The following is a 24,303-nucleotide window of genomic DNA, read 5'->3' on the forward strand; positions in this document are numbered from 1 at the left end:
CCAGCATAGCGTCCTGCCTTGACAGGGCTCCAGCCCTTGTCGCCTGTGTCCCCTCTGGTGGGACTAGGCACGCCAAGGCAGCACGTGCCTGGACCCCAGGATGAGGTGAAGGCTGATGGAGGGGCTTGGGCAGAGCGGACGGCTGTCCTGCAGGGCAGGGACTGGGACTGGGACAGTGGTGGTGCCACCTCTGTCGTCCAGAGTGTGGTGATGGGCAGCTGGTGCGGTGGCTGCTGTCACAGGCTCCCATGGGTCTGTCACTGCCCCTGCTTCTTGCAGGTGACAGACACCTCCCAGAGCTCAGCCACTGCCAATAGTCAGGCCTGTGTGGGCAGCTCACCTGTTCCTCCCTGCGGGCAGCACTGTGGCCAGGTTCTGGTCAACCCACAGGTTCCCACTGGCTCCCAGAGCCTGAGAAGGCAGCTTCTGGCCTGGTGGGCTGGAGCCCAGGTCACGTTCCAGGAGACAGAGCTGGTAAGAGGGCTCGGGGCCCAGGTGCTGCACCACTGCTAGGACAGGTGCTCAGGGGACGGAGAGCCAAGCCGGCTGGTGGCTCATGCCGTTATATCAGGAGCCCGAGAGGCTGAGGCAGCACGATGGCAAGTCTGAGGCCAGCCTGAGCGACTTAGCAAGACCCTGTCTCAAAATAAAGAGGGCTGGGATACAGCTCCATGTGCAGCACCCTGGGGGGTCAGTCCCAGCACCATAAAAAGGAGGACAAGAGATCAGAGTGGCCTGTGTGTGAGGGAGGGCGGGTAGTCCTGTGGGTGATCCCACCCAGGGCCCTGAGCTCATGCCTGGTAGACGATGGTGATATTAGCATCGGGTCCTTGTCCCCCCAGGTTGAAGAGCACCTGAGAAATGGTGGGACAAGAATAGAAAGTAAATTTTATTTAAGAAACAGAACAGGGCTGGGGTGCCGCTGTGTGGAGCACTTGCCTGGTATGTGCGATGCACTGGGTTTGACTCAGCACCACACGAAATACGTAAATAAAACAGGTACTTAAAAAATCTTTTTAAAAGAAAGAAAGGAAAAGAAATGAACAGAGAATCTCCTCTGGAGAGGAGGGGCCCCAGAGCTGTTACTCCAGGAGGAGGGTTGCTTTGCCCCTTACAGATGACGTTAGGTTCCTTTTCTTGTGCCTCTGTGACCAAAGGCAGAAAAGAACCGAGCAGGGGTGAGTGCTCGTGTTGGGAAGTGCGATTCTGCCCTCTCCAGGCCGTGTTGGCAGCTGGTTGGTGGGGAAGTGCCACCTACCCAGTTCCTTTTGGTAATCAGCTACCTGTCCTTTGCCCCCGTCTCAATGGCTTTGACCTGCTGAGGCCATGGAACTCCTGCCTGGGCAGGTCCATCTGACAATCTGACCGTCTCTGGCATGGTGGGTCAGCTGAGGGGCTGGACCTCAGAGCTGGGCTGGCTGCCTTCCCATACCCACCCAGCCTGCCCCAGCAGCTGGGTCCACCCTGCGGTGGTGCACGGCACCCTCTGTGGATTTCCCCACTGCATGGCGGAGGCTGCAGTCACCAAGGAACAGGGACCTGGCGCGCAGCAGAGGAGGCTGCAGCAGTGCCCCCAGCGGGCTGGCGCTCATGCAGCCCTTGGTCTTGTCACCGGTGACGCCAGGGAAGCGGCCGGAGTTAACCTGGAGGCCTCAGCCCTCCTGGCACCTCCTGGCCCTCTCTCTGCAGCAGGGTTGCGCCTGGACCTGGGAGGGATCCCTTGCTTCACCCAAAACAAGGGCAGTGTGGACAGACCTGCCAGGAGTCGGGATCTGGGGGCTGGGGGCCCTTGAGTGGCCATCCTGGGGCTCTTTGTCCCATGGCACACCCCACGATTCTGGCTGTGAAGATAAAGGCCCTGGAGCCACTCAGTGCACTCGGAGTGGCGAGTCTGGACAGTGGCTTCACGCCTGTGTTGGTGCCACTGCTGTCCCCTGCTCCACTCCCCCCACCATGTGCCAGCTCTGGCACGAGTGGGGCAGGTGTCTCTAAGGCCGGCCTTTGCTGACCTGCTAGGCTCAGCTGGCAGCAGAGGTGCTTTTGGAGCGCCCTCCTGTGCTGGGTGGGGCCTCCGGGAAGCATCTCTGCAGCGGGACTCGCCGCCCCTCGACAGGCACCACCTGGCTTCAGCGCAGGCAGTACCAAGCAAGCCCGCCTCCCCTCAAGCCAGGGCAGCACCTGCCCTCCTGCCTCAGCAAGCCCGCCTCCCCCTGGTCCTGCTGTCGCCGGTCCCTGGTCCCTCCCTGGCCCTCGTCAGGATGCTCGTGCATCTAGCTCAGGGGCCAGCACTCCCTGGCTGGGCAGGTAGACGGAGGTATACGGAGTTTGCCACAGCAGCCGTGAGGCCACTTGGACAACCCTGCTGGAGCCTTGTGAGGTCGCCCCTCGAGTCTCAGGCGCGCCACACCCCCCAGCACTGGCTCCCGGCCGTGTGCTCACAGAGCCCCGCTGGCACCCCAGCAAGTGGGTGTCCCCTCTTCCAGGACCTTCTGCCTCCTGCCTCCTCCTGCCTGTTTCTCCCTCTGCAGGTTCTGTGGGGACCCCGCTGCCAGGAGTGGAAGTGCGCATCGTCTCTGAGGGCCCGCAGAAGGAGGGCTGCCCCTACGCCGTCCACGCGGAGGGAGATGAGAGCGGGACAAAGGTAGGGCCGGAGGCTGCCCCACTGGCACCCACAGCACGCGGAGACGTTCCCTTGGGGGTGTGCCCTCATGACGGAGGCACTGGTTGGTGTCACTGAGCTCACTGGCCAGTGCCGGTGGGCCTTACCCACAGCTGTCCTCTGGCCACCTCCAGGACACAGGCAGTGGACCCTGCTCCCCTGAGGCTCTCTGGGGCCCAAGGGCTCCCCATGGCCTGCTAAGCAGCCCAGGACGGCACCAGGACGGCACAGGGCCATCAGAAAGGTGCAGCTGGAGGGTGCTGTCACTGTCCCAGAGCCCCGCAGCCTCGGGTGCCCTTGCTGCCAAATGAGGGTGGCTCAGTTTCCGGTTCACTCTGCAGTTGGCAGGGGCCGCCCGGGAAGGCCGTCATCTCATGTCAGCAAGGGTTACCTCGGGTCAAGAAAGCTGGGATCCCCAGGACTTGGAATTCCAGGCTGGTGGCCGGCTGGGTGTGGCGCACACTGACCTGTCGCCTGAGCAGGATTCCTGTCACAGTGCCCGGGGCTGGCAGCCTCGGCTCTGCGTGACTGCTCGCCTGCAGAGGCAGCCAGGGAGGTGCGTGTGGGCGTGGCCTCAGCGTGGCAGCCCGTCCTTGGTGGGCTTGGCCACACCTTGGTTTCCGAGCTTGCTGGGGACGGTCACCGGTACACTGTCCCGCAAGTGGGTGAGAGCTGGTGGCCCAAGTGTGAGCTGCGCATCAGGAAGACTGGAGCCAGCAGTGCCTCTCGCCTGCCTGGGGCTGCCTGTGGGCCTCGCTGAGCTCTGTCCTCTGTGTCCTCCCTCCTGGCCTCTCAGGGGCTCCTGGCTCCATGGTCTACCCAGTCCTGAAACCCGCCGGTTTCCACTGCTCTGGGCCGCCTGCCTTTCACCTTCTGGCCTCGGGTTGGAGCCCGACTGCCCTCTGCTGGGCCTCGGCTGTGCTGAGCCAGGGATGTTGGCCACGCCTGGGTCTAGTGGGTAAACTCCCCAGAGCCCGCCTCCCGGCACCTGCTCACACCCAGGTCTCAGGCCACCTTGCTTGGCTGGTCCCGCCCCCTGCAGCAAGGGGCTGGGCTTGGACACTGGCTCAGGGCACATCTCTTAGGAATGTCCCAGCAGGGCAGTCCTGGTGAGGTAGGTGCCTGCATCAGACACAGCCTGCACCGTCTGGCCTCCCAGGTGTCCTCAGTGCTGGGCTCAGCCTCAGGGACACCTATTGTGCAGGAAGTGGCAGAAACATTGCCAAAGAAAGGGGTGGGGCAAGGGCAAGGAGCATTTCTGACGTAAATTGGATTTCAGCTGCTGTGGACCGTGATAGCAGCCGCTCCCCAGCAGCTCCCAGGCCTGGCTCTGCCGGCTCTGCCTGCGGCCTTCCCTGAGGTGCTGCAGGCAGAAAGGAGCACAGCCCTGCCCCCAGGATGCTGGACAGCCAGAGGTCACACGGCCACAGACAGGCCTGCGAGGTGCCTGCGAGGGGACAGGGGGCGCTCGATGGCGAGGGAGCTGAGCAGACACTGAGGGACAGGCCGCAATCCAGAGGCAGCATCTTCTAGAACATTCTAGGTCAGGGCCACCTCTGCCGGAGGCTGGGGAGCCCTGCCAGACGGCTGCTTCCTCCTTCCCTGCAGGAGACACCTCCAGACACGGGCCCAAGCTGCTCTGGGGTTCCTCCATGGCTGTGCAGCGCGTGCCTCAGGCAGGACAGGGTGGGGGGGGCACCGCCCAGGCTGAGGGCCTCTCTGCCGGGTCCCATGGGAAGGCAGGCCTGCCCTCTCGCTCAGCCGCCTTACCCAGCCCCACTCACCACACCCAGGCCAGGGCTCCCCCGCTCAACTGTGGAGCTGGATCGGCACTGGCAGGACTTGTGTGCTTTGCCTGGTGAGCTGTGTGGCTTGTGGCCTCCCTTCCCTGGGACTTCCCTCCCTGTGGGCTCCCCTGTGGCCTCCCTTCCCCGTGGCCTCCCTTCCCTGAGGCTGGTCCCGCTGGAATCAGCTGCCTCTGGCTGTCTTCAGGACGGCTCTGGAGCCTGCCTCCCGGCTCTGGGCAGGTGGTCACAGCCCCCGAATGGCAGGAGGGTGCTGTGCTTTTCAGTGCAAAAGCCTCGCAGGGTGTGTCCCGCTGCCTGCCTCAGCCAGGCCTATGCAGGCTGCGCGTCCTCCTCGCCTCCCAGGTGGGCCGCCGGCCTCTGCCTTCTGTGCTGTCATGGGGAGCCTGGCCTGGGGTCGAGTACAGGGCTTGGGCTTCTTCCATGTGTGTGCACAGGACACGCGTGTTCTCTGGTCTTGAGCCGAGTGTGTGTTTTCACCCGACTTGAGACCCGAATGCTGTTGCTTGGGAGCTGAGTCTCCGAGAACAGATTTACTGTCAGGGCTTATCCTCACTCCTCCATGATGGGCAGCGCCCACTGCACCCGGCCTTCACGCACATGGCAGGGAGGAGAGGCCTGAGGAGCCGTTGCAGGCAGACAGCAGTCACAAACAGGTGGCCTGCATCTGCCAGGTCCACAGACGGGACGGTGGACAACAGTGGGCCTGCCCAGGGCGCTGGCCTGTGGGGCATGCACCGCCTACCCCGCCCTTTAAAGGTCACTCTGCCTTTATGAGTGGTCATGGCAAGAGTGGGCTGTGTGGTCTTTGTGCTCAGGCCCCAGGGCCCTTCCTAGGACGCCAGGCCCTGATGACCTCTGCCCTCTGCTCTTGACCTGACCCACACATGCCACCCACCTGTGCCAGCAGTGGCCATGGTGGAGACAGGACATGGCCCCGGGCCACGCCGAGGAGCAGCCTCACATGGTGCTGATGCCCAGAGGGTCGAAGCCTACTGGGGCTCTGTGTGGAGCCCACCAGGAAGGAGCAGCACGGCCTGTGGTGCCCGGGAGCAGCCCTCGTGGAGAGCTGCAGCTCTGCCCGCCGTTCAGACCTCCTGGTGCCTAGAGCACCCAGCACTCGGGGCTCCAGAGTCCCCGCCGGTTTCAAATCAAGGCCCCTCACAGATTCTGCAAGTGCCTGTTGATTGCAACAGTGCTCGGCAGTGGACATCAGGCAGTGGACACTTGGGCAGCCGGCACTTGGGCAATGAGCACTCAGGAAGTGGGCTTGGGCCGTGGGCAGTTGGGCAGTGGGCATCGGGTGTAGGTGCCAACCACACACCAAGTCCCTCATCTCTGGAGCGTGGCTGGCTGCACGCCACGGGGTCTGAAGTGAGAGGAGTGGGCTCTTGGGTCCCTCGGGGGCCAGCACGGGGACCAGCACGGAGGCTCACAGCACTCCAGGTTCCCACAGCTGCCTGTGTCTGCTCTCATCCTGGAGCTGTGGTGGCCCTGGCCGTGGCTGGTGGCCAGCAGCTTGGGCCACATGTCCCCGTCGCAGGGCTTCGAGTGTCTGCCACTGTGACCACAGGGTCCCGAGTTGTGCAGCTCTGGAGGGCAGTCAGGTGCTGGAGTAACTGGCACCTGCCCTCTCCCACCTGGGTATGGGGCACCCCTCTGCAGGGGAGGGGCTGACCCCCGTGGCTCCCTCCTCCCCCTTTGCTGGCCCCCAGATGACACCCACTGTGAGCCCTGCAGGCACCAGGCAGCGTCTCTTTAGTCGTTCACTTTTTATTTTTTCAGATTGCTCACTTACTGAGAGCCAGACACCAGCCAGAGACAACGGGGGCCCACCAGCAGACGAGTGGCCACACAGCTGCCTGTGCTGCCACCCTGGCCCTGGGCCTTTGTGCGGAGCCAGCTTCTCTTGCTGGGGATGTGGAGGGCTGGGTGGTAGCTGCAGCCGCAGGACGCCTTCTCACATCCCCCTTAGAGACACTGGTCTCCTCCTCTCTCCCGAGTGCAGGCTGCCCCTCTGGCCAGCAGGCTGCTCTGTTGTGGCCCTGCCCCTCACAGGCCCCCGCTTCCCTCCTGTGCCCCATCACTGCCATCTATTACTGGTGCACCACCAACTGCTGCCCCCGGCCCACGGTGCTGAGGTGGGACCAGGCAGGGCATCCCACACAGGCAGGTCATTGCTGAGCAGTGTACCCTTCTCATGGGTGTGAGGCCTCGCCCCCTCTATAAAGGGCTGGGCGGGAGATGGCCTGGCCCTGGGTGGGGAACCGTCCATCAGGACGTGAGTCACAGGCCACCTGGCTGGCTGAGTGTCTGCAGAGGTTAGCTTCTTGGTGCCTCGCTGCCCCCTGCACAGGGCCCGTGTCCCCACATGTCCTTTAAAGGGATGTGGGGGAAACTCTGGGTGTTCTGGGGTCCCTAGCCCTGGCCATTTCTTCCAGGAGCTCAGGGTACCCCTCCTTGCCCTGCAGAACACCAAAGCATATAGATTATTACTGCCCTGGGTCTTTTCTGTTTTTTAGAAAAGCTCTTTATGGAGCTACAATCACACACCAAACACTGCCCCTGCGCACACCGCGCAATCCACTGGCTTCAGTGGACTCACAGTTGTGCGCAGACCACCACTGGGTGCTCCATTCCACCTCCCAGAAGCTCTGTGACCACCTGTAGTCATTCCCAAGCCCACCCTCACGCCCTCTCCCCTCAGCCTTGGCCCCAAACGGACATCGTCTCCTTTCTGTCCGTGTACATTTGGCCATTCTGGGCTTTTTTTTTTTTAATATATATATAATTGCATTTGACAAACTTAATATCCCTTCATGATAAATACTTTAAACAAATTAGGTATTGAACAGACATACCTCAACATGATAACAGGCCCCCAACTGACATGCCGATGCTAATCCATAATCCAATCACCCCAAAGACCCATCTCTGGATAGTCTACACTGGGGACCGAGTCTCCAATATGTGAGCATTGGGGATGGTCCAGACCCAAACGTGAAATATCTGTGATACATTTTGAATGGATTTTTGCATAACAAAAGTTTAAGTGGAGTTTATTTTTTCATGTGTGGTTATCCAGTTGTTCAGCTATAATTTATTGAAAAGATACCCTTTCATTGAGCCATCTTTCCAACTTTATCAAAAATCAAGGGCATATTTGAATGATTCTGTGTGTGGATTTGTGATTTCCTTTATTGATCTATGTTTCTGTTCCTTTGCTAACACCACACTGTTTTGACTACTGTGGCTTTATAGTAAGACCTAAAATTATAGCGATTCCATATAATAACTTTATTTTTTTCAAAGTTGTTTTGACTGCACATGTCAATTTTGGAATTATCTGTATAATATCTGTTTGTATCTGCATGTCCTTGAAGTGTCTTGATTGGAATTACATTATTTCCGTGGGTCATTTAGGAAATAATGACCATTTTTGAGGGTCATTTAGGAAATAATGACTACGTTGAGGGTGCCAGTCCCTGAACATGGTCAGCTCTGCCCTCTTGTGGTGTTTTCAGCTAAGAGATGCTGTATGTGTTTTGTTAGATTTACACATAAATGAATGTTTCTTCTTTTGTTTTTTCCTGCTTTTCTTCTTTTTCAACTTTTGTAAGAGGGGAGTCTCTCCGTTTCTAGTTGTTGCTAGTAGTTGTCTGTGCCTGTGCAGCCAGTCTGTCTTCCTCTGGTAACTTGGCGGTCCTCTGGTCAGCCTCAGGAGTGTTGGTGAGTAACCTGGGGCACCCCGGGTGCAGTCGTACTTGCCTTGCCCCGTGCAGCCTCGCAATTGTCTCTTCTGCCTTGTTGCCATGACTGACCTCCAGCACCAAGCCCAACAAGAGTAGTGAAGTGGACATCCTCATCTAGTTCCTGATCTTCGTCAAGTGTGATGCCAGCTACAGGCCTTCTAGTAGGTTTCCTTCTGTGTATGACGTGCTGGGCTTGTTGATCACACAGGGATGTTGAAGACACTCAGTTGGCTCTTCTCCATCGGGCTGTTGGTACCAGGGGTCACACTGATGTGGAACCAGCCTGTGTGCCCAGGTGTACCACTTTTGTTATAGTGGGTGTGTGTCCTTAATGATGGTCCCTCCGACAAGGTATCATCGAGCCGTTTTGTTGTGGTATGAAATCCTGGAGGGAGGGGAAGCCTGCCACACACCTGGGCTGCCCTAGGTCACAGCCTGGAACAGCGTGTCACTGTGCTGACAGCTGTGGGCAGTCGTGTATCTGAGCCTATCTAATATAGAAAAGGTACAGCAAAAGGGTGGTAGAAAAGGTTTAAGAACGCACTTACCACGGATGGAGCCTGCAGGAGTGGAAGTCACCCCACTGCACACGTAGGCTGCAGTGGGTTTGGAAAACACAGCTTTCCTCCACAATAAGCTAACTTTAGTTTACTGTGACATTTTTACTTTGAAATTCTTTTTAGCTGTCTGACCCATTTGTATGGACCCTTAGCTTAAGACACAACATTGTATGGCTGCATAGAAATACTTTCTTTATATCCTAATTCTGTAAGACTTTTTCCTGTTTAGTTTTGTCTTTGCTTCTTAAACTTTTTGGTTATAAGCCAAAACACAGTGTGCATGTCAGTGGGGGCCTGTGCACCAGGTCTCTGTCTTCTGCTGCATGCCTTGTCCCACAGAAGGCCGTCACTTCCCTGGGGACAGTGTTGTCCTTCAGCGGGAGGCTCTGAAGTAGAGATGAGAGGGTGGTGCAGACAGCATGCACCGTTGGCTGTCCTGGTCTCAGGAACCGTGCAGGGCCATTTCCACAGCTCCTCCGCATGCCTGGGCCGCACCCAGGCTGCAGCACCGTAGCCCTGACTTGGCCCTGGGTAGTTCTCAGCTCCATTGTGCTCAGGGCCACCGTCGCATGCGCAGCCCAGCGTGGCGCCCCGTGCTGACCTTTGCTGAGGCCTTGGCCTTCGTGGGACATGGGCCTGTGTTTCCCTGGTCTTGTGCTCTCTGCACCTGGCCTCACACTGCGGGGAGCATCCCTCCTCTTCTGCCTCTGCAGGGCCTTGTGTGGGATGGTGGTGCTCTTCTGCAGGTTTGGTAGAGTCCACAGGGCAACCCCTCGGCCTGGAGCTCTCTTTTATGAGGCTCTAGCTATGAGTTGTTACGTAGAGTGTGGTCCTAGCCCGTTCTGTCATCTCTTGTGTCCTGACTGCGTCTGGGAGTGGGCTTGAGGAACCGGCGTTCACCCATTGTTGACTGTGTGTGTCCAGCGCTCCTCTCCCTCCACTTGCTGATGCTCTGAGTCTTCTGTTCTTATTTCTGTGGAAGTTTATTTTCATTGCTTTGATGTTTTTCCCAGAGAACTACTTTTGGGTTCACTGAATTTTTCCCCCTCCTATTGTTCTTCTCTTTTCAATTTTACCCATTTCTGTTCTTACCTTGGATCACTTCTTCAATTTGATTTTGGCTTGTTTTTCTCTTTTTCTAGCTTCTTCTGGTGATTTGAGACCTTTCCTCTGTACTAATAGATGCATTTGATTCTATGAGTTTTCCCCCAACCACTGCTTTAGCTGCATCCCTTAGATTTCAATAGGGTGTATTTTCATTTTCATTCAATTCAAAATATTTTTAAATTTTCCTTAAGACTTTCTTTTTTTGGCCATGGATTACTTAGAGTGTCCTGTGTTTTTTCTGAATGCTTGGTGATTTTTCTGTTATCCAGTATTGATTTTCTAGTTTAATTTCATTGCAGTCAGAATGCATACATGGTATGATTTTGTTATGTTTAAATTTGTTGAGGTGTTTTCCGTGGCCCAGAGTGTGCTTTCTCTTGGCGGCAGATCTGGTGTGAGTGAGGAAGTGTGTTCTGCTGGGCCTGGTTGGAGTGCGCTGCTCACGTTGGAAAGGTGGTGGCTGGCACAGCTCTGCTCTGCACTTCTTGGGTTTCCTCATTGCTTGTTCTATGACTAAAGTGAAGAGTTTTGGAGTCTCTAGCTGTAACTGTCTATCTTTGCCCATGTGTTTTGAAAGTCTTGTTTGATACACACACATTTGCAGTCAGTAGGTCTTCCTAGCAAGTTGGCCCTTTCACCAACAGGTGGTGCTGCTAGAAATGTCCTTGGCTATTGAATTTATTTTGTCCGTGTTAATATAGCCATTTTAGTTTCTGTTTTGTGTTTGCATGGTATGTATGATTCTATCCCACCATGATTGTATTTGAAGTAAATTTCTCATAGACAGCATGTGATTGGTCAAGGTATTTCTTCAGTCCAGCCTGACAAGCTCTGTCACTTAACTGGTGTGTTTAGACCATTTACGTTTAGTGTGATTTCTGATGGGCTTGAATTCAAGCCTGCCACTTTATCCTGTTTACTGTTTTGCCCTGGGTTTTTCATTTCTGGGCTTCGGGGATAAGAGTGTAGTTGCTCATTTCCCACAGCCTCCTTGGAATCAACACCATCATGCTTCCAGAAAACTGTAGAGCCTTGCCACACGCAGGCCACAGCACCCCACACTTGTCTGTGGCAGCTTCAGGCATGACTGTGCTGGAAAGTGTTACAACTGTGCTTTCAGCTTCAGAAGTGCAGAGAGCTCGAGAGGCAAGGGTGAGTCCTGTTGGTGCACCCAGATGTTCAGTTTCTGTTGCTTGTGCTTTATCCCTGATGCCCCAAGTCTCCTGCTGCTGCGTTCCCTGTCTGAGTACAGTCTTCGGCGTTACTGGAGACCAGGTCTGCCTGCAACACACTCTTATCTCTCTCTGTCCATATTCCTGGATTTGGATTTCTGGGTTCATAATTATTTTCTTTTAGAGCTTTAAAACTATAGCTTCACCAGGCGTGGTGTGATCCCAGTGATTGGGAGGTCAAGGCAAGAGGGTCCATTCAAGACCAGCCAGGCAACCTTGAGGCTCTGTGTGAAAATAAAACATAGCTGACCATGGGGCTCAGAGGTAGAGTGCCCCGGGGTTAATCCAAGGACCACACCCACCCACAAAAAAGTCATTCCACTTCTTCCTGCCTCACTGTTTCTGAAGAGAAGTCAGTAGTCATTGAACCTTGGTCTTCTTTAAGTAAAGCATTGTCTTTTTCTGACTGCCATCAAGATTCTTTGTCTTTAGTTTGAGTCGTTGATAATTGGGTTAGATATGTGCAGACGTGTACTTATCCTACCTGGGATCCTCTAAGGTTCTTGAATCCACAGATTTATGTTCTCACCAGACTTGGGGATTTTTACCCAGATTTCACCCAACCTCTTTCTCTTTCCTCCCCAGCTCTCTTCTGCCATTTTTCCAGGAGTGAGAGCTGTCCGCTGGGTACTACCCAAAGGACTGCTGCTGTGGTCATGCTGCCCTCTCCACTGCGCCCTTCAGTTCCCGGTCCCCTCCTGGGGGTCTATTCTGTGTTGAGCCATCCATGGCCCTACTCCTGCTTTACATCTTCATGTCCTTGCTGAGACGTTCTGGCTGTTTGATCCATTTCCAGAGTGTTGCCCTTCATTTGTGGAGCATTCTCATCCCGTGTGCTGTACAGTCTTTGCCAGGCAGTTCCCACCTCTGTGCCGCCTCCGTCGTCCCACTTGCTGATGCTTCCTGGTCCTTTGTGTGCTGACTCCTGGACATTCTGGACCTTATGTTATGAGATGCTGGGTCTCGTTTGCACCTATAAAAATAGTGTTCTTATTGGCTAAAATCTGCAAGTCCCAGCCTGCCTTCTCTGGGGTCAGCTTTGTGTGCACCTGTCTCAGGTGTACCACCCGGTGCCAGTCTGTCCACAGCAATGGAACACATCCAGGCCAGCAGAGGGAAATCAGCAAGTTTAAATAGCGTTTGCAGTTTGACTTAAAAGCATAGCTCCCAGCTCCAGAATGCTGCACCCCTGAGCCACTCAAGCAGCCCTGGACAGGAGTTTAGTTTGAGACGTGCCCTGGGGTGGGATTTGGCACAGCCTTTAGAAGTGGACAGGCAGCTCCTGTCCAGCTGGGGCCCTGAGTGCTGAGCCTGGGCCAATCCCGTCTCCAGATCTGGAGAGCTGCACGCTGCCTGGGGACTAATGAGGTGGTCCCGGGCCGGGCAAGGGCAGGGCAGGCGGTTGGCCCTGGCGGGACGCAGCTCTCTCCGCAGAGGGCTGTGCTTTCCAACAACGTGTCTCATTCCAAAAAGCACCTGGGCCGGGATGGGAGGCCCACAGCAGGGGAGACCCTCTCCGAAGGGAGTGTGCCCAGTCTGACCTGCCCGCCCTCCCACCTTCTGCAGGTGTCCCCGGGGTTTGAAGAGAAGGAAGGGGAGCTGCTGGTCAGGGGACCCTCTGTGTTCCGAGAATACTGGGACAAACCAGAAGAGACAAGAAGTGCGTTCACCTCGGACGGCTGGTTTAAGACAGGTAGGGCCAGCTCTGCAGGGCTGGGGCCACCCGGTGGGCTGCTGTCCTGTGCCTGAGTACCCAGCTTCCCCCAGCTCCCACAAGAGGGTCCTCAGGCTGACGTCCCTCAGGAGACAGAGCCCGCCACACAACGCCCTCTGTCCTCGGGCACACGCGTGTGCACGCCCAGCGGCCTAGCCCCACACGCTCCTTCCAAGTGGTCCTGCGGCCCCTGTCCAGCCACAGCCTTGCCTGTGAGTCCTCCACCTCGGGTCAGGGCCACTATGGTGCTCTATGTGGTTCTGCCCTGTTGCCCCCCATCAAGTCCCTCTGCCCAGTGGCCTGCCCTGCAGCTCAGGGTGTGGGCCAGTGTGGCGTCCTTTCTCCTGAGACACCACCCAGCGCGAGCAGCCGCCCACCTCCATCCTGCCTCCTCTGTGAGAAGCGGGCCTGGCCTGGGATCCAGAGTCCTGCAGGACACAGCAGGAATGGGTGTGCCCTGGTGGCAGTGAGGCTTTGGCAGGAAGATACACACAGGAGGAGCCCCTGCCTTCAGTGGGCGCTGGGTAGTCTTCTTCTTCGCCTGCCTTTAGTATGAACGTGTTCATTTTGTAATTCTTAAGGCAACATTTTTCCAAAAAGCTGTTTTCCCACATTGCAGTTTGCTGGCCTCTGTGACAGAGGGGCTTATTCCTGGCTCTTGGGGGCTAGCGGGTCAGGCAGGGCAGGTCTTGTGCATCTGAGAGGAGAGAGGTAGGGAGGAGGCCCGTGGCTCACGAGCATAGCCCTCAGCCTGGTGGCCCCAAAGACCCTGGAAGCAGAGCTTCTCAGCCCACCAGACCCGCATGGTCAGGAGGCCGCAGGATCTAGCACCCTGGGGGCCCGAGTCACTGGGCCACAGAAGACGAGGACTCAGCCACCTGGAGGTCCAAGTGCAGTTGAGACAACCCCGGGTGAAATTTCAGACGAGGGTCCTCCCTGCTGAGGAGCAGGGACACCCAGGAGCTGCCCCTGCCCCCCCCCAGCACCTGGGGCCCTTGGGGCCAGGCACTGGCTCTGGCCATTCACCTCTCATCACCTTCCCGTCCTCTCCCAGTGACTCAGGCCACAGAGAGCCCCACAGATGGGCAAGGACAGGGCTGGGCGTGCTGTGGGCGGGTGTGCGGGTGCTGCAGATGTGAGGGTGAGCCTTTCAGGAGCCCCAGAACAGGCTGCTGCCCCTGGACAGTCTCCACAGGGACCGCCTTGCCGGGCGTCAGAGGTCGGGAGTCGCCAGCTGTGGTTAGCTTGTTATGTGCCCCGCGGGCCCCTCGGAGCCTCCCACTGAGCAAGCTTTCTGGTGGACACCAGCCTGCCCTGATCGTCCCTCAGTGGCCGCAGGGAACTCTGCTTCTGAACCGCCCACGTCCCCAGGGCCCGAGCCCATGCAGCCCCGCACAGGCCCTGGCTGGCTCATGCTCACCTCTTTCGGTTTCATTCCCTTGATTTTAAGATGAAGACAAAAGCTGTTGGTTTGTTCTTTTCCCCCCACTTAAAAGCATAGGAACCCAACAGTGTAGGTTTTGCCAAGGCCGGGACACCTGTGTCACCTCTGGGTGACATGCACAGGGCGTCCGGCTGAGAGGAGGCCCAGTGCCCTGGCGGCGTGAGAGGAGCAGCGCAGGTTGGCCGTTGGAGCGGTGTCTGTGGGGAAGGTGACCTCACACTCAGCGGGCTTCACTTGGGGAGCCGCAGACAGCGAGGCAGCGCGGGGCCTGGTCTTGGGGGTGAGGCCGGGGGTGCAGCCTTTGTCACAGGCCATTAGTGATGCAGCCTGCATAACGAGCCTCAGTCAGCTGCAGCTGCGCTCCTGCAGGGAGCTGATACCGAGTGGAAATCAGGGTAGGTTAGACTTGACCCTTCCCCTGGCCAGCCCCTCCTGCTGTCCCGGTGCTTGGCAAGGGCCCAGTCTGCCAGCTCCTCGGTGGCCTCCGTGGGCCCGCCAGGACGTCTCTGCCCTGGGAATGAGCAAGGAGCTCCCCACAGCCCCCGCGGTCTCCACGTCTGTGCAGTCAGGAACAGAAGGGTCCCTGGAACAAGTCCCCAAGCTTCTCCAGACTCACCGCCCCCCAGGCTGTTCAGAGGACCCGACGCTTACCTGTCGCCCAGGCAGGGTGAGCCCAGGAGCTGGGAGCCTGTAGAGGCTTCTGCCTGGCTGGTGCCGTGGGCAAATGGCAGCTCATTCTGGGGCTCATTCAAGAGTGACCTGGGCTCAGGAGAGAGGGTCCCTGCCAGTATCGCTGCAGCAGGGTGGGTGGGATCTTAAAACCATGAATCCTGCTCCTGGGTGTAGCCAGCCAGGGTAGGGAGTGGACAGTGAGTGTCCAGGTCCCAGCATAGTTACAGGGGTGCGTGAGAGGTGGTGGGGCAGGGCCTTGCTCAGGGAGAGGATGGAGGCGTCTGCTCTTGCAGAGAGCAGCCCTGACCTCCAGCACCGAGCTGAGTGGCGGCACATGGAGGCTTGTGGGCACCACGTGCAGGTCCCCCTGCATTTTCACCCTGCAGCGTGTGGCTGGCTGCTAGGCCACTGCTGCCCTGGCCTGTGTCAGTCTGCAGCTGTGCTGTGGACCTTCACCCTGTGCTCTTGCCCGGAGCCATGGTGAGTGCAGACCTGTGGAGGTCATGGCCAGCACCATTGGGCCCACCAAGACCTGGGCTGGGAGTGAGGTTCTGCTTGGCACCTGTCCCGTCACCAGGTGGGGGCTCTGCTTGGGAAGTTCCCCTGGAGAAGCTCAGGCTGGGAGGAGACCACAGGGGAGTCCCTGCAGACAGACGGTGGCCCCAGGCTTCCCGAGACCCAGCCAGGGCCGCAGGAACGGGCATCTGGGCCAAGGCTCCACGTGTGCTGGGCAGAAAGGAGCGTGACCTCTGTGGGCAGCATGAACCCAGGTGGAGCCCCCGGCCTGCTGGCCCAGAGGACATGGGGTTTCTTCAGTGGGCAACAGGAAGCCTGGTCCTGCACCTGTCTGGCTATGTAAGCAGCTGCTGCGCCCTTCCAGGGGGGCGCGCCACCCCACAGAGCTATCACGCGAGAGCAGAGGGCCCAGGTATGGGCACCAGCACAGGTTCAGGCCACACCTCCAGCCCAAGCACCCTCTGAGCACGGCAGAGATGTGTGCTACCTGTCACTGCAGGCCACCCCATCCCCAAGCCCCTGACCCTTGCATGCGTACCTTTGCTGCACTCGGTGCGGACACCTCAGCACTGGGAAGCCGAGGGCAGGTGGCCTGGAAAGAGCCCAGCAGCCACCTCTTCTGAGACCCTGCCCCTGCCCACAGGCAAGGAATTGCTCCAGAAAGCCTGAGCCCTACTCAGGAGACCCCAGGCCAGGCCCCAGCTCCACATCTGACCCCACAGTGACCTGGCCATTCAGCAGAACTGGGAAGTCCAGCTGTCACCTGAGGCTGCAGCCGTGTGGGCAAGGGTCGCAGAGGGTTGCCAGCCTGAGCCGTGGTTAGAGTCCAGCACTTGCTTGCCCTGCATGGTCACCAGGGCAGGTCACCAGCCGCAGAGTATAGCTGAGTCTGCAGCCGGGGTCAGTGGAGGCCAGGCACGTGCTTGGGCAGCTAGAGGCACGGGGCAGGTTGACACATAGTGTCTTGCCAGCCATGGGAAGCTGTGACCCTGTGACCTCAGGGCGCACACACTGGGGACAGGTCTGCAGAAGGCCAGCATGACCCAGGGCAGGGCAGAGGACCTCGCAGGTGCCTGAGAGGTCAATAGAGGGTCCAACCCAGTCACTGGGCTTCCTGCTGCTCCCCAGCTCCAGGCAGAGCTGCCGCCCCACTCCTGGCCTGGCCTGGCCACGCGTCGCACAGTGCGCGTCCCAGGGCCCTGCTCGGTAGCACCGCAGTGTCCAGGCTGCATGAATGCCAGGCTGCATCTGGCCCGCATGGCCCTCCTCTGGCTCCTGGCCTGCGCTGCAGGGCAGGTCCAGGAAAACCCACAGGCTCAGCCCTGCCATCAGGCGGCCTTCTCCCTCAGCTTCTGAATTCTGGGGTCTTCGGAGGCTTCGAGGCTGATGCCTGACTCCTTCCTCCCACTGTCTCCGACAAGGTGCTCCCCCTCATGGCCCGAGCCGTGGACCAGGCGGCCCTTGCTCCTGAGGGCAGAGCTGAGTCCTGAGCGTCCCCAATTCCTTTATTACGTCACCTGCGCCCGCCCTCATCCCTGTCCTGTGCTGCCGCCCCCTCTGTCCCTCTGTGTGCGAGTGCTGTCCTGGTCCTTCCCCACACAGGGCCTCCCCTCCCTGATTCCAAGGCATTTCCTCCCTGGGGATATCCACCTGCCCATCCCCAAACCTCCGCGTGCCTGGTCTCAGAAGTGAGAGGCGGAATCTCAGGCGCTGGCAGTGTGGGGCACCCCCAGAGGGCAGAGGGAAGGCGTGTGCCCACCAATAGCAGGTGCCGCCCAGAGCCCCTCACAGCCTGGGTGAGTGGAGTGTGGGGGCTCTCGGGAGCCTGTGTGTGCCAGACTCTCTTTATCCCAAGGGCTCAGCTGGGGCCAGGCTGTCCCAACAGAGGACACCAGGAGAGTCAGGACCTCACGGGGAGGGTGTAGGTGGGGCCTCGGGGGCAGGCAGGAACATCTGGGGAGGCCGAGTCCAGGGCAGGACAATGGCTCCCCCGCGCAGTCCCCCACACTGGCATCTGGGTGACTAGAGGCCCAGGGGAGCCGGGTCAGAAACCTACCTGCAGGGACCCCAGTGCCAGGCAGCACCTCCCTTGGACAGTGAGCAGCCTGAGGATGCAGCCCTGGGGCAGGAGAGCCAGCACTGGGGCAGTGGTGTGCTTAGGAAAGCCATCGACCAGCAAGTGGCCATGCTTGGGATCCCAGTGACTAGAGGCTGAGGCAGGAGCATCGCAAATTCAAGGCCATCCTCAACAACTGAACACGGCCTCGTCTCAGAAAAAATAAGAAGGGCTGGAGATGTAGCTCAGTGGTAGATTGCCCCTGGGTTGAATCCCCAGTAACCCCCCCAAAAAAGAAAAGGGGCGGGGTGTGGCCTGGTGGCAGAGCACCCTTGGGTTCAGTCACCAGGGAGGCCGCCTGGTCCTGGGGACATGGCTGGAGCCAGGCTACAGTGGAGCTGGGGACAGGAACAAGCCAAGACAGGGTGTGTCCACCATCCCCTCAGCCCACCCTGCGTCCTTTCCTGCTGGCCAGTGCCCACAGGCAGGCTGTCCCGGGACAAGCGGGAGGCCACCCACAGCTCCTATTTCTCCCTCAGTGCAGAGCCACCGCACTGGAGGCCTCCAGGCCCACCTCCTCCATGAACAAGCCTGGAGCCCCTCTGGCACCCGTCCATCTTGCTTGGTAGATGGGAGCACACCCCAAGCTGCAGGTCACAAACTTGGCAGGAGGTGGATGGTACCAGGGGTCAGCAGTGACATGCTGTGAGACATTCATGGCCCCCGGGGAGGGGAGCCTGTGCAGACTGGGGGCAACATGCATCTGCAGACACGCAGCGTCCCCCACCCAGGAAGCCGCCTGGGCAGGGCGCAGCCTTCCACTGGCCCTGCACCCGGCCCCGCTGCCCCTGTGGTTGAGCATCCAGATCTCAGTGGTCATGGGATCCTGGGGAGGAACAAGTGAGTAGCTGGCTGTTTCAGGTGGCAGAGGTCAGGGGCGAGGGCAGGAGGACCCCTCTCGTCAGGGAAGCATGGCAGTGACCCTGCAGGAGGTCTGGGATGTGCCTGTTCACACCCAGCACCAGGCGGGGATGTCCTCAGGGGCCCACAACAGGCCAGAAGGGCGACGCGGGTTAGCCAGGTTCTGACGGCTCCACAGCTCTCGTCTGTCTACACAAGGCTGGGTCAGTGTCAGGGCTGTCCCTCACGCCTCCTGCTCAGGGTCAGCTGCCCAGCTGGTGTGCTGCCGTGTGCAGAAAGGCCCCTCACTAACAGTGGCCAGTCACCACTGATGGCAGTGGCAGGGACAGGCCCACGTGCAGCCTGCAGCGCAGGATGTCACAGGCCTGATCCCACTGGCTCCGGGCATGTTGTGGGCACTGGCTTGACCCTGTGGAGGCCGTGTCCGCGGTCCCCCAGGCACAGGGCAGGACAGTGGAGAGATGTGAGTGATGGGTGCCAGGGGCTGGTGGCCAAGGTGACCACAGGCGCCCCAGGGTTTTCTCCTGGGGACTAGGCGCACCCAGGTTGCCCTGGGGATGTCACAGAGCCCACCTTTTCAGGGGACACTGCTGTGTTCAAGGATGGCAAGTACTGGATCCGAGGCCGGACCTCAGTGGACATCATCAAGACCGGAGGCTACAAAGTCAGCGCCCTGGAGGTGGAGCGGCACCTGCTGGCCCACCCCAGCATCGCAGGTGAGCACTTGCCAGCTGCTCGGGGACCTTTCCCTGCTCGTGGCGGGGGTCCTTCCTGCACCTTCACCAGGACCAGGCTGGGGCCGGGCCTGAGCTACTGCCCACCGAACCCCAGTTTGGCTTCCAGGTGACGAGGTGCACACCCGGTCTGCAGGACAGTATGGGGAGGCAGACCCCGGAGACACCACGGGGCACCGTCCTCACACCCGAGGGGAGCCAGTAGGGCTTTCCAGAGCCTGGACGTGGCTGGGCTGCTGTCCACCTTCTCTGCGAGGCCCCACTGGGGACTTCCCAGGTGTCCCAGCCTGACCTTCTGTTCTAGATGTGGCCGTGATTGGGATTCCAGATGTGACATGGGGCCAGCGGGTCACAGCTGTGGTGACTCTTCGAGAAGGACACTCATTGCCCCTCAGGGACCTCAAGGAGTGGGCCAGGTAGGGCAGGGGCCCAGGATGGAGTGTCCTGGGGACTGAGAGGGGCAGAGTGGACTGTCCTGGGATGTGTAATGACAGGGTGGACCCTCCTGGGCAATGAGGAGATGGCCCTGGTCTTGGCATTGTCCCTTTTAGAGGTGGACAAGAGGAGCAGCCAGGCCAGCAGTGAGGCCTGTGGGCGGTGCTGTCTCTGAGTGCAGACCTGGAGAGAAGACACCCCTGCCCTGACAGGATGGGGCAGAGGGGCACGTCCTGGGCCCTGGGCCGTCCCTGCTCCAGGGTCAGTCTCAGATCGGCAGCAGGCCCTCCCCTTCTAGACCTGCGGAGCCAGGCCCCATGTCCTGAGCCCCCACCCCTTCCCCTTCCCGTCCCCAGGGTGGCCCCAGCTGCTCGTGCCATGCTGGCCCCTTGCTGTCCTGCAGCAGAGCCTCCCCTGGGCCCTCCCCATGCTCCCCACAGGCCGCTCTCCTCCCGCGTTGGCCCCAGTGGGTTCAGGCACCCCAGGGACCACCCGGGCCTGGTGGTCCCACCCAGACTAGGCTGAGCTGTCTGTCCTTCAAGGCCAGGCAGGATGATGGGGACCCTCTGGGACCTTTCGGGGCGGAGCCTCAAGGGGCCAGCAGACTGGGCTGCAGCTGTGGCCCAGCTGTGTCCCAGCCCTCCCAGACCAGGGCCTCCCACTCTCGCGCTCTGCCCAGCCCGTCCCCTCCTCCTCCGGCTGAGGTGGCTCCGGCTCGTCCAGAACACGTCTCCAGCAGCGGGAGCCTGTGCTGCGTCGGGGCAGTTGGCATCCCCGAGGGCAGCACGTGGGAACGCAGGCGGGTGGCTTCGGCTTTGATGAGCAGCGATGCCCCGCGCTGAGAGCTGCAGGAGCGCCCGTGGAGGGCTCACCAGCCTCTGGCTTCTGAGCGCTTGTCTCTGGTTCTGGTCAGCTCCTGCCCAGCACCCGCAGGGCCCCTGTTGGCCCTTGGGCTCACAACGGTGCCTGTGAGGAGACCCCGAGACAGGGAACTGGTGCAGAGGCCCGGGCACACTGCCAGGTGCAGCCGCGCAGAGCCCTGTGGGGGTCCAGAACTACTGGTACTGCAGACCCTGTCCCCTGATGACCAGGAGCCATCCCCTGGAGCTGGAGGGGCTGCGGGGGGCAGGCCAGCCTGGGGACGAGTCCCCCTCATGACTCACAGGTCTGCCTGCCGCTAGGGTCCTGGCCCAGCACCATGGGGATGTGGAAGGGCTGCCTGGACAGGTCACTTATGGGCACAGAGAAAACCGCGAACATGACTCACCCAAACACTGTTGAATGTAGACAGCACACTTCAGTGACAAGGTGGGCCACATGGTTGGGCCTCAGGGTCTGCGGGCCTCAGTGGTCTCCTGGTCTCCTGGTCTCAGTGGCCTCCTGGTCTCAGTGGTCTGCTGTCCTAGTGCTCCGTTGGCCTCAGGTCTCCTGGCCTCAAGGGTCCCCTGGTCTTGAAGGTCTGCATGTCCCACCCAGCTTGCCAGGCTTCCTGGTGTCTGCTCAGGTCTCCACATGGCCTGCAGAGCCGGCAGCCCCCTCTGCCCACTGCCCCCTCAGGCTGCTCTCAGACCTCCTTGTGGCACAGCTGTGCGGGGGAACAGGCCCCCCAGGGGCAGCTCTTCCCACCTCCCAGGCGGGCCCTCAGTAGGCACCTCCGCCTCTCACTGTGGTTGCTCTGGACAGGCCCATCCCCAGGGTGTGGCCTTGTCCGGGAAGCCGTGAATATGCCGTGGTCTTTGTGGTGTGACAGTTGGACACTGGCCCCGTCCTGTGTTCAGCCACCCCCAAGCTCCTGGGGAAGAGGTGGGGTATGGTCACAGGCCCTGACCAGGCTGGGGCCCCAGGTTGGGTCCATGTTGCTGGGTGCTTGTCTGGGCCCCTGAGTCCCAGCCATGGGGATGTCCTGTGCCCCAGGTGGGGCCGTGCAGTGGCCTCAGCTGCACTTGTCCTGCAGAGGCATGCTGGCCCCCTACGCCATCCCCTCGGAGCTCCTGCTGGTGGAGGAAATCCCACGGAACCAGATGGGCAAGGTCAACAAGAAGGACCTGGTCGGGCAGTTCTACCCCTCATGAGCAGAGGAGGCAGCGGTGGGAGCTAGAGGACAAGAGGTGGCCCACGCCTACGGCCACCCCAGGCTCCCCAGTCCTCTGTGTCCTTGCCCCACAAGGTGCAGCCTCGCGGTCCTAGCCCGCCCCCCCACCACCCCCCCCCGGGCTGCTGGCCCTCTCCAGGGCAGGTCCCAGGAGGGTCCTGAGGTGCCCTAAGAGAAGAGGTGACGTGAGATGAACACCCGCCCGAGCTGTGTCACCACCTGCACCCAGCGCCTCCCCAGAGCCACCCAGCCGCCCAGTCCCTCCGGGTGGAGCCTGCGTGCCCTGGGCCCCGGGCAGCCTCGCGCAGCTCTGGGACAGCCCGTCTCAGCCGTCAGCCGAGGCACTCCTACCCCGCAACTCCTGCCAACGTGGGGCCTGCAGTGTGCCAGGAGGAAAATTCATTCCTGAGGCCACAAGCGGCCATTCCGATGACGCTGCTCCTGCTTGGCCAGCTCAGCCTCCCTGGCCCCCGCTGTCTCCTCCTTGGCCTTCTCCTTCCCAGCCCCACCGTTCCGCGTGCCCGTCCCCGTGGGCAGCTCTGAGCCCTAGGAGCTCCTGGCGCAGGCCCTGCTCACACCCACCACACTGGCTTCCGCTGGGGGCCATCAGCCCCCGCTCCCCATGGCCTCCCGCTCCCCGTGGCCTGGACCCCATGCTCTGCTGCCCCTCGGGAGCGGCCTGCCCTCCCAGGGGAATGTCCCCCAGAGGCCTGTGTGGACCGTCTTAGTAGCTGAGGAAATGCCTTCTGCTGGGGAGGTGGTCTAAGGGTGCGGGGTCCTCCTCAGTCACCGAATTCACTGTGTCTAATGAGGAGGCTCAGGTCCCCGGAAGCGCCCCTGCAGTCCGTGCTGTGTCCACAGAACGTGCCACACACAGCGGCCGTGCCCACCAGCCCCTCAGCCACGAGGCTCTCCCCTGCCCTGGCCTCGCTCGGGCCCCTGCACAGGCCCCAAGGGAGCACGTGGTCACCCCTGCGCTGAGACGCAGACCCCCCTGCTAGGACAGCACGACTGAGCGCCCGCAGCGGCACAGCGCCCACCAGCTAGAGGTGCTCACACCCAGCACACCTGGTCTCCCAACCTGGGGCTGCTGGCAGAGGGTCAGTGTCCCTGCTCACCCTGGCCGCCGGCAGGCAGCCTGCTGCCATGGAGTAGCACCGGGAGCAGGCGACGGGAGCAGGCTGGAGTTTACATGGTCACAGGAAGCGGCTCGGGCTGGGCTGGGCTCGGTGGCAGAGCACTTGCCTGTCATCCTCAGCACCACGTGAAAAATAAATAGGAAAATAAGGGTATTGTGTCCATCTACAACTAAAAATTATTTTTTAATAAAAGGGAAGTGGCTCTGACCCAGCAGAGACCCAGGGCATTTGGGGAGCTGCTGGAGGAGTTGCCCTGGACGGTGGCTGGGGGCAGCAGCAGGACCTAGAGCCAGGCCACAGCGCCTCCTGTGCCCAGGGCCCCATGCAGACTGTGGGGCCACCCTGTCCTTCCCTCCCTCATTAGCACCTGCAGGTGGGCTTCAGGCCACCTGAGGAGACTGTACTGCTGCCTCCTGGGAGCAGGGACAGGCACCAGCAGCTCAGGGTGGCCTGTGGGCCAGGTATCAGACCCAGTGCCTCTGCACAGGGACACAGAGGTTCCTTGGGTCGGAGCCTTGCACAGGCCACCAGGAGCCCTGCACCCCCTGAGTCCTGGTTGGGACCTGGGAGCATCAACCCACTTGGGCCGGCATCATCTGACCCTCCTCCCCAAAGTGGACGTGTTACAGACTTGTCCAGACCTCCTAACTCTCAGACCCCAGCCCCACAGGCCGCTTGGGGTTGAGGTTTCCACCTGCTGCCCTGGCTTCTGGCCAGCACCAGGGAGCAGGACCATTCCAGGTAGGGGGCCAGCTGGGCACAGCTCCTAGGAAGCCGCAGGTGGGCAGGAGGCTGGGCGGCCAGCCCTGCAACGCTGTGTCCTGGGCCATAACAGGTTCTGGAGACAGCGGCCCAGTGTGCTGGGAGGACATCCTGGGGCCACCGTGCAAACCTCAGGTGGCCCCACCACAGCTAGGTGGCCTTGCAGAGAGCATGGCCGTCTCTTTGAGTCCTGCACAGACGCCTGGTGTGCACGTCCACCCCTCCCTCCTGGTCTGCTCTCTCCCCCACCCTCAGGCTGACCTCTGCTGGGCCCTGTCTCCTTCCTGGGCGCTGCGTCCCTGGCTGGGCTGGGAAGCGCTCCCTGTCACCTTCGTCATCATGGTCCTTGGGTGCTGTCATGCAGCTCTCGGTGCCCCTTCTAGAACCTTCCCAGCCAGAGCAGACAACCTCATCCTGCCCTGGACACTGGCCTGGGGGAGCTCTGGGCCAGTGCCCCCTCACCAGCCATGGGGCAGGTCAGAGCAGCCTCATCCCATGGGGTGGAGCAATCACGCTATTGCCACAGGAGCCACAGCATGGCACAGTGACAGCTGGCCAAGGAGGCCAGCACCAGACGGCCACTCTTACACTCAGCTCCTCATGGCGGTGGGGGACACAGGAGGGGTGGGAGCGGCAGGGTAGGAGAAAACACTGGGTCGACCCCACGTCTTTTCCAAGAAGCAGCTGACCTGCAGCCCTGCCT

The 24,303-nt window shown here is 60.2% G+C and overlaps 1 protein-coding gene across 4 annotated transcripts in view; it reads left to right on the top strand.

The window, feature by feature from the left end:
• The window catches only part of ACSF3 (acyl-CoA synthetase family member 3), a 35,705-nt gene extending 12,760 nt beyond the window's left edge, over positions 1 to 22,945 (top strand). For 3 of the 4 annotated variants that reach the window (XM_081273391.1, XM_081273392.1, XM_081273394.1), the window contains exons 6-10: positions 2,529 to 2,641; positions 12,682 to 12,808; positions 19,020 to 19,154; positions 19,477 to 19,588; positions 21,562 to 22,945. In XM_081273391.1, the coding sequence (XP_081129517.1) occupies positions 2,529 to 2,641; positions 12,682 to 12,808; positions 19,020 to 19,154; positions 19,477 to 19,588; positions 21,562 to 21,679 (605 nt within the window). In that variant the 3' untranslated portion in view covers positions 21,680 to 22,945. Of the gene's footprint in view, positions 1 to 2,528; positions 2,642 to 6,249; positions 6,978 to 12,681; positions 12,809 to 19,019; positions 19,155 to 19,476; positions 19,589 to 21,561 lie in introns of those variants that run through there. The other variant, XM_081273393.1, reaches the window with a different exon arrangement.
• Positions 22,946 to 24,303: the final 1,358 nt, after the last annotated feature.

The sequence above is a fragment of the Spermophilus citellus genome, assembly GCF_964194105.1.
Source record: "Spermophilus citellus genome assembly, chromosome: 18".
In the NCBI taxonomy this organism is placed as follows: domain Eukaryota; kingdom Metazoa; phylum Chordata; class Mammalia; order Rodentia; family Sciuridae; genus Spermophilus; species Spermophilus citellus.